The sequence below is a fragment of the Bicyclus anynana genome, chromosome 27 (assembly GCF_947172395.1).
Source record: "Bicyclus anynana chromosome 27, ilBicAnyn1.1, whole genome shotgun sequence".
NCBI lineage: Eukaryota > Metazoa > Arthropoda > Insecta > Lepidoptera > Nymphalidae > Bicyclus > Bicyclus anynana.
Genome location: NC_069109.1, coordinates 5,597,814 through 5,616,855, shown reverse-complemented (window position 1 = coordinate 5,616,855; position 19,042 = coordinate 5,597,814). Strand labels below are relative to the sequence as shown.

General features: G+C 38.2%; 2 protein-coding genes across 3 annotated transcripts; both read right to left on the bottom strand.

The window, feature by feature from the left end:
- Window positions 1-54: 54 nt before the first annotated feature.
- Window positions 55-6,832, bottom strand: LOC112052516 (uncharacterized). The gene is made up of 6 exons (XM_024091629.2): window positions 5,812-6,832; window positions 5,109-5,207; window positions 4,555-4,755; window positions 3,660-3,735; window positions 3,029-3,103; window positions 55-921 (listed from the first exon to the last, which is right to left on the bottom strand). Exons 1-6 carry the CDS (start codon window positions 6,173-6,175, stop codon window positions 873-875), a joined length of 864 nt encoding a protein of 287 aa, XP_023947397.2. The 5' UTR covers window positions 6,176-6,832; the 3' UTR covers window positions 55-872.
- A 107-nt stretch (window positions 6,833-6,939) lies between these two features.
- Window positions 6,940-18,750, bottom strand: LOC112052521 (uncharacterized). Of its 2 annotated transcripts, none has more exons than XM_024091634.2 (9): window positions 18,613-18,750; window positions 16,650-16,832; window positions 16,035-16,244; window positions 15,266-15,482; window positions 13,202-13,380; window positions 12,084-12,351; window positions 10,802-10,902; window positions 9,058-9,184; window positions 6,940-7,806 (listed from the first exon to the last, which is right to left on the bottom strand). In XM_024091634.2, the coding sequence occupies exons 2-9, from the start codon at window positions 16,823-16,825 to the stop codon at window positions 7,696-7,698; spliced, it is 1,389 nt and encodes a 462-aa protein (XP_023947402.1). In that variant the 5' UTR covers window positions 16,826-16,832; window positions 18,613-18,750; the 3' UTR covers window positions 6,940-7,695. The 2 variants fall into 2 exon arrangements, with proteins under 2 accessions (XP_023947402.1, XP_052746061.1); XM_052890101.1 differs by lacking the exon at window positions 18,613-18,750 and adding an exon at window positions 18,468-18,585.
- Window positions 18,751-19,042: the final 292 nt, after the last annotated feature.

Sequence of the window (19,042 nt, the reverse complement as noted above, 5' to 3'; positions counted from 1 at the left end):
TAAAAAGACAGTATTTCAATTTTTGAATAAAAGTGACTGACATATTATAATTTATGTTGTGCTACATTATTATAAGTTAATAACAGAACTAACTTAGTTAACTTTTATAATAAAAGCTTACTTAGTTTTAATATAGTCTCCATAGTCACTTTTGTTTCTCCACTGCTTAAAAGTTAAGTAAGTGTTGGGTATTTAGTTTGCCCATTTTAACACATTTTGCCCAAAAATGTTGCCCACTTACAAAGTGTTCCTTGCAAGGCATGAGTTCTCATAAACAGAATGAGCATGCACAGAAGAAATTCTCCATTTTAACAACCTTTATAATAAAGGCTTACATTGTGTTAATATATAATTGTGGTGCATTTTTTTCTACATTAATCATACATATGACATTCAACCTACCTTTTTATATGCTGTTTTATGCAAATACAATAATATGAAAAGGAAATGGTCACCTAATAAGGGTGGCTAAATATAAAATTTTTAAAATAAATTAAAATTTAAGTAAATAAACTTTAATTTTTGACGGCCTCCGTGGCGCAGTGGTGTGCGCGGTGGATTTACAAGACGGAGGTCCTGGGTACGATCCCTAGCTGGGCCGATTGAGGTTTTCTAGGTCCAGGTCTGGCTGGTGGGAGGCTTTGGCCGTGGCTAGTTACCACCGAGATTGTAATCAACGGCTAACTTGTAAAGAATAAAAAAAAGAACCTAATTGCCTGTAAAAGGACATATTATTTCAATTTCAAAAAACGTTCCAAAAAAAAATAATAAATAATAAACAGTTGCTCGATTTTATTTGTGGTGCAAAATCTTCATTGATGAGAACTTAGCAAAATCTAGACAATGTCTAGAATCGCCCAGTCCGCTTCTTCCTAACCAAATAATGGATTCCTTTGGTGAGGCTTCAGTATTTGTGTTGGTCTGAAAAAATACAAAAAGGTAAAGTGTGTAGGTAAAAATGCCATTCTATCTCATTTTAAAGTCAGTCCATGATAACCTCCCATAGGTATGGTATGATAAAGTCTCACAGACCACCTGCTAAAGTAATCCGTGGGTCTAGACCAGGGTTTCTCAAAATTTCGGCTTCACGGACCGCTGTTAAAATTTCCAAGTGACAGCGAACCCCTTACTAAATATTAACTAATGGAACGCCCAAAAAAAAAAAATTACTGTTGAAGAAAATAAGGTTTTTCTATACTAATATTTTATAGAGGAAAACTTTGTTTGTATGTTTGTTTGTTTGTAATGAATAAGCTCACAAACTACTGAACCGATTTTAAAAATTCTTTCACCATTCGAAAGCTACATTATCCACAAGTAACATAGGCTAAATTTTATTTTAGAAAAAATAGGGTTCCGTAAGATATTTGTGGTTTTCGGACACAAGGTGTAAAAAATCAACTAGAAAAGTTACTTATTTTGCGTACGCTGCCTAAGCTATAAAAGATAGAACCATAAAATGTTCTAATTAATTGTAGATCTTATAAATATCTACAAAAAAGTCCGCGACACACTATACCTATCTATGTCGAGTGAGGCACAACAAAAATTTTTTTATTTAAAAATTTTGATTTTTTGCATTTATTTTACGCATGCCATGAATCCTTATCAAAATAAATTATTTCATCACTAGGGTAGGGGTAGCTAGGGATAGGGTAGGGGTAGTTCAAAGTTTACATCGAGTTTCACGCGGACGAAGTCGCGGGCGTCTGCTAGTATTTGAATAAAAAGGTAACACTTATGTATATAACCTTAGTACCAAAATGAATGTCATTGTAATCATGTGATAAAGAGTCGTGATAGCCCAATGGATATGACCTCTGTCTCCGATTCCGGAGGGTGTGGGTTCGAATCTGGTGCGGGGCATGCACCTCCAACTTTTCATTTGTGTGAATTTTAAGAAATTAAATATCACGTGTCTCGAACGGTGAAGGAAAACATCGTGAGGAAACCTGCATACCAGAGAATTTCTTAATTCTCTGCGTGTGTGAAGTCTGCCAATCCGCATTGGGCCACCGTGGTGGACTATTGGCCTAACCCCTCTCATTCTGAGAGGAGACTCGAGCTCAGCAGTGAGCCGTATATGGGTTGATAACGTAACGTAATCATGTGATGAGTGTGCTTGTTTCTTGTCGCAAATGGATTCAATGTTAGGAGTAATTTTGGACAATTTTAACCTTCATTCTGAATCGGTATCAGTTACCAAGCCACCATTACGTAAATCTTGTCGCAAACCCCACTATGAGAAACCCTGGCCTAGACTGACCAGCGGTTTTATTTATTTCACACCTAACTTACACTACACAAAGGTCACATTTAGCCACAATGTTTATTATTGAATTGTTCATTATTGAAGGATAAAATCACAACTACAATAGGCTAAAAATTAAAATCTTAAAATTAAATAAATAAAAATTAAAATCTTAAATCACAAATACAATAACCTACCTATAACATTTTTTTTAGTCAGTATAATTAAAAAATAATTATTATAAAACTCCTTTGAATTCTTCTATTCTTCGAGGGAGAGAGAGAGATTCCTTATATCGGAAGTCGTTCCCGCCAACCGATTGGTACCCCTCTCTAACTCCCCACTCTTTACGAAACAAGTCGCGCCACCTGACGTCATATCCGTCTCAGACTACTATTTCCTACAATACCTTACCTGACGGCATAAGGGGTAGGATAGGGTAAGGGTAGGAAAGAAGTGTGATAAGTCAAAGCGGATCTTGATCGGGTTCGCTAGTAAATAAGAATAATGAGCTTTATAAGTTCGAAATTCAAGTCCTACCTTATAATTAAGATGATACCTTATGATTATAATTAAGATAAATTTTCATTTTAATTAAGATTAGAAATATTGGTTTGTTTTTTTTATATATTATGTAATATCAACTGAAGATTGTTGTAATTAATTTAATTAGCTTTGTTTTTATCATTGTCATTGTTAATTAGGGTACGATGGGACTGACATGTTATTTATAATAAAAGTCCCTTAAAACTTATAGATTAAAAAATAAAGTCCTACCTGTAATCTCCGGCTAGCCAGCCGTAATGACCCATAGAAGATGTCACCTCTGTGAATCTAGCGAACTGGATATATCTATAAAATATAAAAAATTGTTATACCTTGGCAACTTCGTTCGTAACACTCTCGATGTTCCTCGCGAGGCGGGGGAGGGGGGGGGGTATAGCGATGAATAAAAAACCCACGATTGATGCACGTCACTTCCTCGCATGCACGTTTCACACCCGCGCAGTCTTTCCCCCGTCGCCCGCATATCATGGGAGTGTCATAAACGAACTTGCCAGACTTATATTAATACTAGCGGACGCCCGTGACTTCGTCCACGTGAAATTAATGAATAAAAAGAATGTTGCAAAGCTGAAGAGTTTGTTTGTTTGCTTGATCGAACGCGCTAATCTCAGGAACTACTGGTCCGATTTGAAGAATACTTTCAGTGATAGATAGCCCATTTATCGAGGAAGGCTTTAAGCTATATTATATTTTCAAAAAAATTAGGGAATCTTCCTGAAAATCCAATAATGTAACCCGAGGTGTACAAAAGTTTTGTTTACGTGGCATGCGTTGCAAAACTCTTATACTGCGTATCTAAAATCTTATACTGCGTTGTTATCTCACGATGTTCATACTGTACCTGTTAGCTGCACACAACGACCAACTCAACGTGGAACTTTTTACAAGCTCGGTTTCCCCTGGCGGGGGCATAAATTCTGAAAAAATACTTAAATTACTTATTTATGAATACCTACTAGGTATTCATATATATAATTTTCGTAATCCACGACCTAGTGCTGTGGTTCAACAAAGAGGTTGTGGCGGTTTCCGAACGGATACGTTACATTTCTTACGTTGGCAATGCTGCCCCGCGACTATACAAAGCGCGCGAATCGGTTGGCAACATTGCTCCGCCACAGCCAGCCTCGCGCTGGAAACGAAAAGGGACGCTAGTATTCCCGGTCATTTAGACCAGACAGTACGACCCTTACCGCGAGCGATACGACACGTATCTGCCCTGTCGTACCGCAATACTCATAAGAAACTCATGTACTTCATATCAACGCATATCGTTGTGTTAAGCGCTACTTGTACATTAACTTCAGTGTAATATCATTTAAGATTAATTTCAATACAAGAGTGAACAACAACAGTACGAGTTTCATTTAGGATCAACCCACCATATCCTAAAAGGTGTTTTTTTTTTTTACAAGTTGGCCCTTGTCTGCAATCTCACCTGATAAGAATAGGTATTGTAAGAAATAGTAGTCTGAGACGGATATCGACAGGTGGCGCGACTTGTTTCCGTAAAGAGCGGGGAGTTAGAGAGGGGTAGCGATCGGTTGACGGGAACGACTTTCCTTGTGTGGAAAAGGTTTGTATTTGTTAACAGTCAAAGGATCCTTTAACACTACACACAACGTTCACAAGTTCGTGACTACAAGTCAAGGTCATTCTCTGCAATCCACTTAATCTGTAATCTCACTGTAATCCACTTATGAGTCTGCTAAAATTAGTATAAATATAGATATTACCTTCCCAATGGCGACAGTAATATAGATCCCCGACGCAATGGTTGACAAACGTGAAGTATTTGAAATAGAGTCCGTGTCCACGATTCACGTTGACGCACACCGGGCTGTAGACTGGTGGGCACGACAACGGACACGTATGAAGGTCGAACGCTGTCTCCACTTCGTATAGTGGACTAAACATTTTAGTCCCACTGCGGAGTGCTGAAGCAAGAAAAACTTCATTCATCTATACATCATATATTCACTTACCATCAGATGAGATTGTAGGGCTAACTTGTAAAGAAAAAAAAATAACCTACATTTGGCTTACGGTGGAGAACGAGTCTCCTCTCAGACTGTAGAGAGGTTATGTTATTCCACCACGCTGGCCCAATGCGCAATTTGCTGATCCAATAACAAAAGAGCTTTATATTTAGTGTTAAATAACCCAAAAGTATCAGATTTCTTGTATCAGGGCCCACTCAATATTCGCTCACGACCCAACACTGGGTCGCGACCCATACTTTGGGAACCCCTGCTCTAAATATTATTCGGTACTAGATACAATTAATAACCTTTTTTGGTGCTACCAACTTTGACAGTTTCTTGCGGAAGATAGTGCCTTCTCGACTTGAAATATTCGACACAGGTGCCTGATGATACAATGGAGTATTCTGGAAAAAATATTTTATGGTTTCTAAATTGAATAAACAATGTACTTAGGTACGACACTAACTTTTTGGGCTAACTAACACCACGCTGACCAAATGCGGATTTTTCTAAAATTGATTTGGCGAAAAGAACGGATTTCGATTTACTTATTTCTCGTTTTTCTCGTTTTTATCGACGCATGCTACGCCTCACTACTCACTGAATATATGTAACTAGTGCAGTATATTTTTAGCATAAAATGCAAGCGCGCGTAACTGAAAAAAAACGCGATAAAAGCATAATAACGATGTACCTATAGTATCAAAAATAATTTTGCTTTTTGAAATTTAAAAATATACGCGAGCAGTCCCAGCCTGTCCTGCCCTTGCCAAGTGGCACGTCGATTCTTTTTCTACGATCGCAAATGCTTCGAAAACTAGAAAGATGTATGGGAATGACATTTGCTTCAGGTCACGTGATCAAGATCTGTCATTCGCATACATTTTTCTAGTTTTCGAAGCGTTTGCGATCGTAGAAAAAGAATCGACGTGCCACTTGGCTAGGGGGGCTGGCCTTGTATATTCGCATTCTAGGCCTCACGATAACATAAAGAACCAAAAAACTTACCCCTTTCAAAATCATCGCACATGTTGTACAAAAATAAATAACACGCATTTTCAAAATCCAAATAATCACTTTTCCCGCCAAAAACTCTCTCAGTACAAATACGTGTATCATTACTTTTGCATATACTGTCTCTGTTTGCGCAAACTTTTTTTACATGTTCAAATTTTAAATGCAATTTGGCTCCATTCGTATCTGATTTTGACATATTTTTGCAATTAATAACTATTTTTAATGTTCCTAAATAAATAATTATTACGAAATATTTTACATTCATATTTGTAGAAAGAAAATTGTTATCAACTTTTCCATTGTTTCTGATTAAAATAATTATTATTTTCATTTGAAATACGACGTATGCAAGCATTTTATCGATTTCTTTACGATTTGTTACTATTTAACTACTTGTACTATTATATCGTGATCGAATCAGAAATGAGGAGATCCGCAGAAGAACCAAAGTCACCGACATAGCTCAACGAGTTGCGAAACTGAAGTGGCAATGGGCGGGGCACATAGTTCGAAGAGCCGATGGACGTTGGGGTCCCAAAGTGCTGGAATTGGACTTAATTAACAAATCAAACTGTAACCAAAATAAGACCCTAGAAAGGCAGAGAATGACCTTGAGTTGAGTCACGCACTTGTGAACGTTGTGTGTAGGGCTAAAGGATCCTTTGATTGTTAACAAAACTTCCCATTTTCCACTCAAGTCACTCTCCCCGCCTATCCCAAGTAACCCATAAAGTATTACACAACAAGTGATGTGGATGGCTCGAACGCCACGAGTATACTGAATGATACTAAAGCCTGACAGCACGACGAGAGCCTTATATAGCAAGTCGTTCCCGCCAACCGATCGGTACCCCTCTCTAACTCCCCACTCTTAACGGAAACAAGTCGCGCCACCTGACGTCATATCCGTCTCGGACTACTATTTCCTACAATGTTTTTCCCCCTGACTGACTGATTGACTACAGTCTCACCTGATTGTAAGTGATGATGCAATCTGAGATGGAAGCGGGCTAACTTGTTAAGAGGATGAAAATCCACACTCCTTTCGGTTTCTACACGACATCGTACCGGAACGCTAAATCGCTTGGCGGTACGTCTTTGATAAATAAAACAAAGTAATAATAAATGATATTGCTTTATTAAAAAGTGTACAAACATTATACAAACTTTACATATATACATAATGATTATGTTAATTATTAGTAACTGGATGAGGCAGCTCTCACTTGTATACGGTACCTTATTACCTTCTTACGCAGGTACAGTGTCGTTACAATTTTTGGTCTTAATTTTTTCCGTCTAACCTAGAACTGTGTTCCAAAAAGAAAGAAAATAAAAACATAATATGAACACAACAATGGGGATGATGACTAGGTTTGAATATATTGATTTTTATGATACATTCGGGTAAATAAGGCCAATGTTAACTAATTTATACATAAAAAGCAATGATTGTCTGGATATTTGCAAAATAAATGAGATTATAAAATTTCAAAATCTATTAAAAGTATTTTATCGTAATTAGATGAAAATTCATACAGTTTTAGCTTCCTTACATTAAATGTGACATTTTTTAATATATGAACTATAAGCATAAACGCACAAATAACAAAGATATTAGTAATTTTGTTTGAACGCGCATACAAATCTAACGATCATTACATTGCCTATGACGTCATTAGTTCGAGCCATTTTGTATGGGGAGTTTTTCAGGGATCCGCGGCAGCGCCTCAAATCTGACCCTTTAAATCCCTGTAGCTCCGAAAGTAATGATCGCAGATACCCTGTTACTTTTACAAAATTGCTTTACTATTAGCATACTCTTCATTTATATACAATTTAAAAAACTGTCATCATCCCTATTTTACATTCTTCCTATATCTTACTACTGGGCAGTAGTCTCATAGCCTCCCTGTAACCGGAGTCGCTCGCTCCGTGCACTGTGGAGAAGTATGTAGAGTCTGTGGCTTCACCCGCGAATAGTACCTTCAATAACAAAAAAAAAAATTGGTTTTGTAGCTCTGAGTTCTGAGTGTTTTGAGCGTAAAAAATAACAACTCTCGATTGTTTTTTTTCGGCCTCAGGAAATCTCATGGTGAGATAAAATCTTAAGAATAGAAGTGATGCGTTAGTATAAAAAGCGAAAAATAAGCACGGAACAAGACGGTGTCGTAGCCGCTCCAAATACAAAATTCAAAAACGAATACATTCTCGAGTCAGTAATACACGAACCGTCGCATCAGTAACTTTCAATATTATTCAAGAAAAATGACATCTTGCGTTTTTATATATTTTAAGAACTGTTTATAAAAACTAAAGAAATAAGAAGGAGTATTTTTCATTGATTATTATATTAATTTACGTAATTATTGTTAGTTAGAAATACGAATTATGAAAGAAGTTTGTAGCGAATGTCAAGGAGACGGGGTTTTTTTTAATGGGTTTCACCGTTTTCACCACGCTGTTGGTTTACTCTGTGATCTTACTTTTCTATCTATTGATCGATTTGAAGGCGGTGCTATACCAAATAGGCTCTTATCATTTTGTTGTTTGGCACCGCCTTCAATCTTACGTCACCATCATCGTCATCATCATCACCATATCACCATCATCATATTCATCATTATCATCATCATCATCATCATTACCATCATCATCATCATCATCATCATCATCATCATCACCATCATCATCATCATCATCATCATCATCATCATCATCATCGTCATCATCATCACCATCATCATCATCATCATCATCACCATATCACCATCATCATATTCATCATTATCATCATCATCATCATCATCACCATCATCATCATCATCATCATCATCATCACCATCATCATCATCATCATCATCATCATCATCATCGTCATCATCATCACCATCATCATCATCATCATCATCACCATATCACCATCATCATATTCATCATTATCATCACCATCATCATCATCATCATCATCATCATCATCACCATCATCATCATCATCATCATCATCATCATCATCATCGTCATCATCATCACCATCATCATCATCATCATCATCACCATATCACCATCATCATATTCATCATTATCATCATCATCATCATCATCACCATCATCATCATCATCATCATCATCATCATCGTCATCATCATCACCATCATCATCATCACCTACATCACAAACAAACACTCAAGTCGTTCTTCTCTATAATATTAGTATAGATATATAGTATAGGGTTACCCTGAGGGTTCCCGCGACGTCTCGCAAGGGTTCCGCGAGGGTCGCGCGCGCGTTCGGGTACTGGGTGACCAGCAGGTTGTCATACGTGTAACTGCCCCTAGTGTAAGGGTTGGAGTACCAACTCGACCTAGTGACAAAAAAAAAACAAAAAATCCACTCTCCACTCCATAACAATCGATTTTTCATATACAGGGTGATTCGGACTTTAGTGCGGACATTTTTTTTCGTGGTTCTGTATCATTAATAGAACATAAATCCACAAACAGTTCGATACATTTTATGTAATTTTTTTTTTCAATTTATGTCTCAGAAATAACAAAATAATGGACACATTCCCAAACAAACTGCGCAACTGCTGGCGGCACTTTGTAAGACGCCGACAAAGAAATACCGGCAGTAGTCATATCGCTTCGGCTTCGGCTGACGGGGGTGGCAGGGGTGAGGGGATCGAAAAATCCCTGAGGACGCCTGCCGAATTGCCGATGGGCGACCAGTGACAGACAATCTGCCGTCGCTTGCGCATTTAAGTCGAATCATACTTTAATGCAAAAGTTTGCGTAATAATAATCATCATTTGTATTTCATTATTCCAATCGAAAGTTTATAATTTTTATTATTACTACGCATTATTGATGGTCCTAAGCCCAATAAAGTATGAAGGGAAAATCTATACTCAACTCAAAAGTGACGACCTTTAATTATTATAAAAAATAATAGGTACAAAAATAAACGTAGAAAGGTCAACGGCCCTCGGCGCGGGCGCTCGCTAACCTAGTACCTACCAGCTGATTTTGTAGTTGCCTATTACTGTGCTATTACTTAGTACAGCGATAGGGTGACCCTCAAATTCTGTTTAAATGTTTAAACTTTAGCTAACGATAACTTTGTTATTGTTGAGTTAAAAAAAAAAAGAAAAAATACGTGTTCATTAAATTTTGTTTATGTACAAAATATAAAAATATCCGTACTTGAAAAAATTTCTTCCTGTATAGCCGCGGTATAAAAAAAAAATATGGGCAGTTAAATTCGATGAACGAATGACAGCGCTACGTTTTTTGTGCGCAACCTATTCTGCGCACCTTTCACCGTGCGCTGCGGCCTGCTGCACCTCGTTTGCGCACCTTTCACTTCTCAGGCGTAGTTATTGAGACGTACATAGAGTACGAATGACAGTGTTACATGTTTTGTGCGCAACCTATTCTGTGCACCTTTCAATGAGCGCTGCTGAACCTCGGTTGCGCACCTTTCACTTCTCAAGCGTTAGTATTGAGACGTACACAGTGTATGCTGCACAACATACACTATTTAGACAGTCGATCTGAAAGAGTAAACTCCATTCGTGCGTCGGAGCTGACACAAACTTTTTTTTTTTTTAAATAATAAAACTGTACATCCAATTCTGTATAATGTTGAAGGGCATTATTTAACCGTGATAGCCCAGTGGATATGACCTCTGCCTCCGATTCCGGAGGGTGTGGGTTCGAATCCGGTCCGGGGCATGCACCTCCAACTTTTCAGTTGTGTGCATTTTAAGAAATTAAATATCACGTGTCTCAAACGGTGAAGGAAAACATCGTGAGGGAACCTGCATACCAGAGAATTTTCTTAATTCTTTGCGTGTGTGAAGTCTGCCATTCTGCATTGGGCCAGCGTGGTGGACTATTGGCCTAAACCCTCATTCTTAGAGGAGACTCGCGCTCAGCAGTGAGCCGAATATGTGTCCATAACCAATTTAACATCTTACTTAATAATCCCCGTCGGCTCCGGTATGTTCGCCTTTCCCATGAATTTTCGCAACAATTCCATAACTTTCCTTTTGACTACATCTTCTGGTAAAGTTTCTACCTGTAAATATATATTAAATATTTTTAAGCCATTGCATAGTTTATTTGAGCGCAGCAACCGAATCAAGAAATTCCGTAACGAAAACAAACCTAACACCATTGACCTCTTATAATAAAAGGACGGACATGTAGAAAATGTCACTTAAAAACTGGTTAATTTTGCTTTGGCAGTTTTAGAATTATTAGTAAAGAAAATTATACCTAAAGGCCTTTAAATATAGTCCAATATTCAATAAAATCCCAAATTCAGAGCAAATTCAACCTTAAGGATTGAGTTTAAGGTTGAATTTGCAAATGCGACTAGTCGAATTGAGTGCCAAGAAGTAGTGTTTGGTTTTTTGGTCGCTGATTGTGCATCCAATTTTTTAATATTCGATTGATGGCTATTGCATAGCTTTTATCGCGGATTTTGAGCGCGGCGACCGAATCTAGAAATTCCGTAATGAAAATAAACCTAACATCCAAGCCATGCATAAAGTTAACACATTTCGGCTTAATTATATTACTAGTGCATACCTTGGTCGACAACCGTAGGCACGCCACTGCTTTATATGTTACTTGGGATAGGCGGGGAGAGTGACTCGAGTGGAAAAGGGGAGAATTTGTTAACTGTCAGGATCCTTTAACCCTACACACAACGTTCACAAGTGCGTGACTTCACTCAAGGTCACTCTGCCATTCTAGGGTCTTATTTTGGTTACAGTTTAATTTGTTAATTAAGTTGTCCTGACAAATGTTGTGAATTATAACCTTTGTTCGACATTGACTTTCTTATTTTTGTAATCATTTCTGAGTCTGCTAAAAATATATTAAACATTTTTCCCACAACTGCGATTCATTAACAAAGGTTTTTTTTACAAGTTAGCCCTTGACTACAATCTCATCTGATTGTAAGTAATGATGCAGTCTAAGATGGAAGCGGGCTACCTTGTTAAGAGGAGGACTGCATCATCACTTACCATCAGGTGAAATTGTAGTCAAGGGCTAACTTGTAAAAAATGAAATACCATACCCCTATTCGGTTTCTGCAAGACATCGTACTGAACGCTAAATAGCTTACATCTTCGTCAGTAGGGTGGTAAATAGCCACGGCCGAAGCCTTCCACCAGCCACAGGTAACAAATATTAAAAAAAAAAAAATTACGAACCTCCTCCTTTTTTCGAAATCGGTTAAAAACTCACCATTTTCCCAACATCCCCGCTAGTCCAAAAAGTTAACGCAGTTTTAGAACCCATAGGAGTGCTGCATCCAAAAATCCTGGTCGTCCAATAATCTTCGTCACTGACCCCCGCCTTGTCGACCCCTCTCCACAGAAACCCGTAAAACACACCGCTGGGTAACCAGGGGTTTTCGAAACTGACAATAATTTTACCCATCAAACCCATGGGTATCCTTTCAATGGATTCCACTTTGTCTTTCGGTAATGGGGGGTAGAATATATCTGCGTGTCTGAAATAAAAAAAAAAACAAAAAATAGTTTACAAAACTAAAAAACACGCACTAAAAATTACAAATGAAAACATTTTAAATAACCAGTCCGCCATCTTGGGGAGGCCGCCATATTGGATTTGTAATGGTGTTAGTTTTTTTTTAATTATTGACTTGTTCATCACTTACTATCAGGTGAGATTGTGGTCAACGGCTCACTTGTAAAAAATTAAAAATAAAATTCATATTATGGACGTCATAAGGCAACTGTCACCGTAATCATCATTATCAACCCATATTCGGCTCACTGCTGAGCTCGAGTCTCCTCTCAGAATGAGAGGGGTTAGGCCAATAGTCCACCACGCTGGCCCAATGGGGATTGGCAGACTTCACACACGCAGAGAATTAAGAAAATTCTCAGGTATGCAGGTTTCCTCGCTATGTTTTCCTTCACCGTTTAAGACACGTGATATTTAATTTCTCAAAATGCACACAACTGACAAGTTGGAGGTGCATGCCCCGGACCAGATTCGAACCCACACCCTCCGTAATTGGAGGCAGAGGTCATATCCACTGGGCTATCACGGCCACCACTGAACCAATGCTATCTGAAAAACACTTTAGGTATAGATTTTTTATAGTCAAGTGGTAAGTCGATTCTCTTGTACGATCGCTAACGCTTCGAAAACTAGAAAAATGTATGGGAATGACATTTGCTATTGATCAATCAATCAATCAATCAATCTATCAATTTATTTAGGTCACGTGATCAAGATCTGTCATTCGCATACATTTTTCTAGTTTTCGAAGCTTTAGCGATAGTAGAAAGAGAATCGACGTGCCGCTTGGCTACAGGGCAGTTGACACGTACTTCTCCTTCAACACTCCAAGCGACACTGTCACTATTACGTTGTCCGCTGTGAACGTGTCGCCATTTTTGCTGACTACCTTCACTTGTCCGGTGCAGTCTTTCGGCCATATTATCTGTGCTACTACCATGTTCAGTTTGATGTCCAATGTCGGCCAGCCCGGACCGTTGCTAAACGTGTTCTGAAATAAAAACGCTTTAAAGGGCTCGAACCCAAGGTCGAAATAAGGTTTAAAAAAAAAAGTAAATAATGTCTGCTACAAAGAAATAACGTAATGGATTTAATTACTTTTTTTGGCAGATTTTTATTCCAGAGTTTAACAGTAAAAATGGTTTATTAAAAAACATTTATTTAAAATTGGATATTTTTAGTACATTTACATTTTCCACAATATTCTGAGTTGACTGGGTCAGGATCTGGCGTTGTCCTTTCTATACGCAAGTTTAAGACTTTTGATATGGGGCCAAAAAGCCTTTTTTGTATTTCCTCCAACGTCCTTCTTTATCTCAACCTTTCTACCACTGACTCACTCACTCTTTCCATCACAGATTCGCTCACTCTTTGTGTCACTAACTCACATCTTCACTTTAATGTAGCAATCACTCACCAATAGTGTATCAAAGAACGTCTTATATCCATACCTGAGCCAGTTCACATGCTGATTACTCAACATAGTTTAGACACTGACATCAAATCATTTGAAACATTTGTCTTTTATGCTTGTTACCTCGCTCATTACACTCAGCTCATTACATGAACATTTCTATCACTGAATCATTCACTCTTTCCATCACAGATTCGCTCCCTCTGTGTCACTACCTCACATTTTCACTATAATGTAGCAATCACTCACCAATATATCAAAGAACGTCTTGTATCCATATCTGTGCCAACTAACATGCTGGTTTCTCAACATAGTTTAGCTCAACCTTTCTATGACTGAATCATTCACTGTTTCCATCACAGATTCGCTCACTGTTTGTTCACTAACTCACATCTTCACTATAATGTAACAATCACTCACCAATAGTATATCAAGGAACGTTTTTTATCAATATTATCTGTGCCAGTTCAAATGCTGATTACTCAACATAGTTTAGGCATCAAATCATTTGAAACATTTGTCCTTATTGCTTGTTACCTCGCTAGTTACACTCAGCTTATTACCTCAACCTTTTCATCACTGAATCACTCACTCTTTCCATCACAGATTCGCTCACTCTTTGTATCACTAACTCACATCTTTACTATAACATACAATCACTCACCAACAGTATATCAAAAAACGTCTTATATTCATATCTGTGCCAACTAACATGCTGGTTTGTCAACATAGTTTAGACACTGATGTCAAATCATTTAAATCATTTGTCTTTTATGCTTGTTATCTCGCTAGTTACACTCAGCTCATTACCTCAACCTTTCTATCAATGACTCACTCACTCTTTTCATCACAGATTCGCTCACTCATTGTGTCACTAACTCACATCTTCACTATAATGAAACAATCACTCACCAACAGTATATCAACAAACGTCTTATATTCATATCTATGCCAACTAACATGCTGGTTTCTCAACATAGTTAAGCTCAATCTTTCTATCAATGACTCACTCACTCTTTCCATCACAGATTCACTCACTCTTAGTGTCACTACCTCACATCTTCACTATAATGTATCAATCACTCACCAACAGTATATGTACGTCTTGTATCCATATCTATGCCAGCTCACATGCTCACTATATTGCAGTATATTGTAGCAAACACTCACCAATAGTATATCAAGGAACGTCTTATATTTATATTATCTGTGCCAGCTCACATGCTGGTTACTCAACATAGTTTAGACACTGACATCAAATCATTTGAAACATTTGTCTTTTATACTTGTTACTTCGCTTGTTAGACTCAGCTCATTACCTCAACCTTTCTATCACTGACTCACTCACTCGTTGCATCACAGATTCAACCTTTCTATCAATGATTCACTCTTTCAATCACTGATTCGCTCACTCTTAGTGTCACTAACCTCACATCCTCACTATAATGACACAATCACTCACCAACAGTATATCAAAGAACGTCTTATATCCATATCTGTGCCAGCTCACATGCTGGTGTCCAGGTAACTCGGTGTAGTTAGTTTGTGCGCTGCAATCGTTCCAGTCATTGGTGGCCTCATAGTTGTTGATGACCAAGTTCATGAACTCGAGGAATTCGTCCACAAAATCCTTGTCGTTCAACACCTCTGGATGATTTTCTTTTAAATACTCCTTTACTCTGGAAAGAGTCAATACATGGGAATGCTGAGTTTAAATATAATTGCTTGTAAGTTATATTTCAACGCCGCTAGTTTACGTAATAAAAACCTTGACTTTTCAAAAGTGCTAACTTGTAAAGTGCTAACTAAGCCTAACTTGAATTAAATGAATTTCGATTTTGATTTTGGTGTCGATCAGCTCCAGACAGATAGATTGCCGCATGACTTGTACATATTGAAGGTAAATAAAGAAAACACACCTAGGATGTTCATGTAGCATGATGCAGGTGACAGTTCGTTTCACTTTTGAAAGTTTGTTGCGATTCACGATAATAGTACGTAATATGAACGTCATACAGGCGACTCTCACCCATGCTATCTGAAAAATACTTTAGTATCTTCCTAAAGGTGGGAAGGGTGTTAAATTGTTGTCACATAGACACTCACACAAGATATCAACGCAACGCATCTTAGTAATGAACCCTCCCAAATATTCAGTGTCATTTGGGGTATGCCAGAACCCCAAAACGGACAGATTGGCATATTTATAAAGGTAAATTAAAAAAACGCACCTTCTAGTGATGAAACTTCCCAAAGGTTCAGGGTCTTTGGGGGGGTGCTCTACGACCCCCAGACAGAACATAAGCAGTTCGTTGACTAGATCACTTTCACCGACTTCGCCATTGGATTTGAACACATTCATGGTCAGTTCCTGGGGTACCAGAGATATGTTGTTCTTCACAGCTATATCGTAGACTCTACTGTTGTCAGTGCCATGGATCCTGAAGAAGTATATGATGATGATTAGCCAGCGGTGATAATATGCACCGAGTGAAGAGAAATAATGCAGACAAAGGGGATATTGACTGGCCAATACATTGGTCCAGGGAACCCAGGTATCATCATTATCGTTATCAACCCATAATCACCTCCCTGCAGAGCTAGTGTCTCCCCGCAAAATGAGAGGGGTTAGGCCAATAGTCCACCACGCTGGCCTAATGCGGACTGGCAGACTTCACACACACACAGAATTAAGAGAATTGGTATAGAGATTTCCTCACGATGTTTTCCTTCACCGTTTTTTTTTCATAACTGAAAAGTTGAGGAAGTGAATGCCCTGGACCAGATTTACACCTACTCTCCCAATAGTAAGCAGAGGTCATAGCGACTGGGTAATCACATCTCACCATTCAGCACCGACCTCCACAACTCCGTCACCGAAGGGCACAGTCTTCACTCGTCCACCGACCCTGTCCTGCGCCTCCAACGCCAGCACGCGTCGCCCAGCGCGCGCCAACGTCGCCGCAGCGGTGGCCCCCGCCGCACCCAGCCCCACTACTATAGTATCGTACGACAAAGGCATGACAGATCTGGAACATGGTTTTCATACAATAAGAACATCAATAGGGCAGTTGACTCATGACAATATTAATTTTGTATAGTACTTGGGATAAGGGTCTAGTCTATATCTAATATATAAAATTCTCGTGTCGCGGTGTTCGAACTAGAACTCCTCCGAAACGGCTCGACCGATTTTGATGAAATTTTTTGTGCATATTCAGTAGGTCTGAGAATCGGCCAACATCTATTTTTCAAACCCCTAAATCCTAGGATAGGGTAGTGGTAGGGTAGGGGTATGGTATAGGGATAGGGTAGTGGTAGGGTAGGGGTATGGTATAGGGATAGGGTAGGGGTAGGGTAGGGGTAGGGTAGGGGTAGGGTAGGGTAGTGGTAGGGTAGGTTTATGGTATAGGGATAGGGTAGGGGTAGGGTAGTGGTAGGGTAGTTGTAGGGTAGGGTAGGGTAGGGTAGGGGTAGAGTAGAGGTAGGGTAGGGGTAGGGTAGGGGTAGGGGTAGGAGTATGGTAGTGTAAGGTAGGGATAGGGAAGAAGTGCAAATAAATAAATTAATAAGTCAAAGCGAAGCTTGAGCGAGTCCGCTAGTATTATATATATATATATTATTTTGAATAAAAATCATTAAAAGATTACTTTTGAAACCTAATTGAAAGTTGCGTATATAAAATACGGAACTTTCAACTTACGTTTACTATTTTTCTAAATGCCAAAAACACTGTCAGCAAACATGTAACCTATTTAACCTATGATGAAGAGCAGTAAAAAAATATTTTGGCAAACCACATTCTATTTCTTTTTTCATTCTTTACAAATTAGCCCATAACTACAATCTCACCTGATGGTAAGTGATAATGCAATCTAAGATGGAAGCATGCTAACTTGTTAAGAGGATGAAAAATCTACACTCCTTTCGGTTTCTACATGCCATCGTACTGAAATGCTAAATCACTTGGCAGTATGCCTTTGCCGGTAGGGTAGTAAATAGCCACTACAAAAGCCTCGCACCAGCCAGACCTGGATACATGAAAAAACCTCAATTGGCCCAGGCGGGGTCCGAACCCAGGACCTCCGTCTTGTAAATCCACCGCACACTGTGCCATGGAGGCCATCGAAAAAGTTTTAGAAAAGTGTCACAGCTTTTTAATCAAAAAACAGGAAACCAGAGTGCCTAGTGGCAGTTTGATACTAATACTATCGCGTTGACGTAAACGTGAATTTATATGGATTTGAATCTGTTGTGCCAACCCACTAGATGGCGCTGTTTCAATTCTTTAGAAATTCACGTTTACGTCAACGCGATAGTATCAGTATCAAACTGCCAATAGGCCCTCTGTTCTGTTAAAAAGTTGTATCTACTTTCTGGTTTTTTTTATCACTTCCCACTGTATTTAATATATAAAACAGTTTCGACTTGGCTAGTTTGCTGAGTAGTACTTTTCTTTTATTAAAAATTTACTTTTATTCAGAGATATTTCGTAAAAAACAAATTGATTCGCAGCGGATATTGTTATATCACGAATAGTGATAACATCCGTATCGTTCAACTGTGGAAAGGCGAAAGGAAAATGATTTATTGCTATTTTATCTAGTACAATATTGTACCCAAGTTGATAAGAACTTTATATATAATAATGCGTTTATACCAACCATAAACTTATTTACATAATAACAAGTAATTTTATTGAGTTATTATTAATTTCCTATAAACACCACTGTTTATTTTTTGATTCAGAGCAAAAATAATACTAAAATTGCAAATGGGTTTTTTTATGTAAAAAGAACGTTTAGGTACCTATTTGATTTCTATCGTTGTTTGTAAATACGGTTTGATGTTAATTAATAAAAATTTAAATAAATAAACTTTATGCAAATGTCAGTTTGTCAAATGTGTGAAGTGTGAACGTCAAACTCGGAATTTCGAATTTCGATTTTGTCATGCATTTTTGACGTCTCAGTAAGGCCTAGTTCGGACTACATTAGTATTTTAGTCGAGTACGAACTATTTTTGGGCGGATAAATAATCCAAAAATTGTTTGTACCCGACTAAAATACTAAAGTACGGCCTCTATAGGAGCGGAAATAGAGGGAGTGTTTTTATTAGCATTCTGCAGCAGTCTGTGGTCATTAGGTACCAAAAGGCTAGAACTCAAAGATGAACAGCCGGTTTAAAAGAACAACTGTTACGACTCCCATGTAATTGTCAAATGTCAAGTGTATGTGTC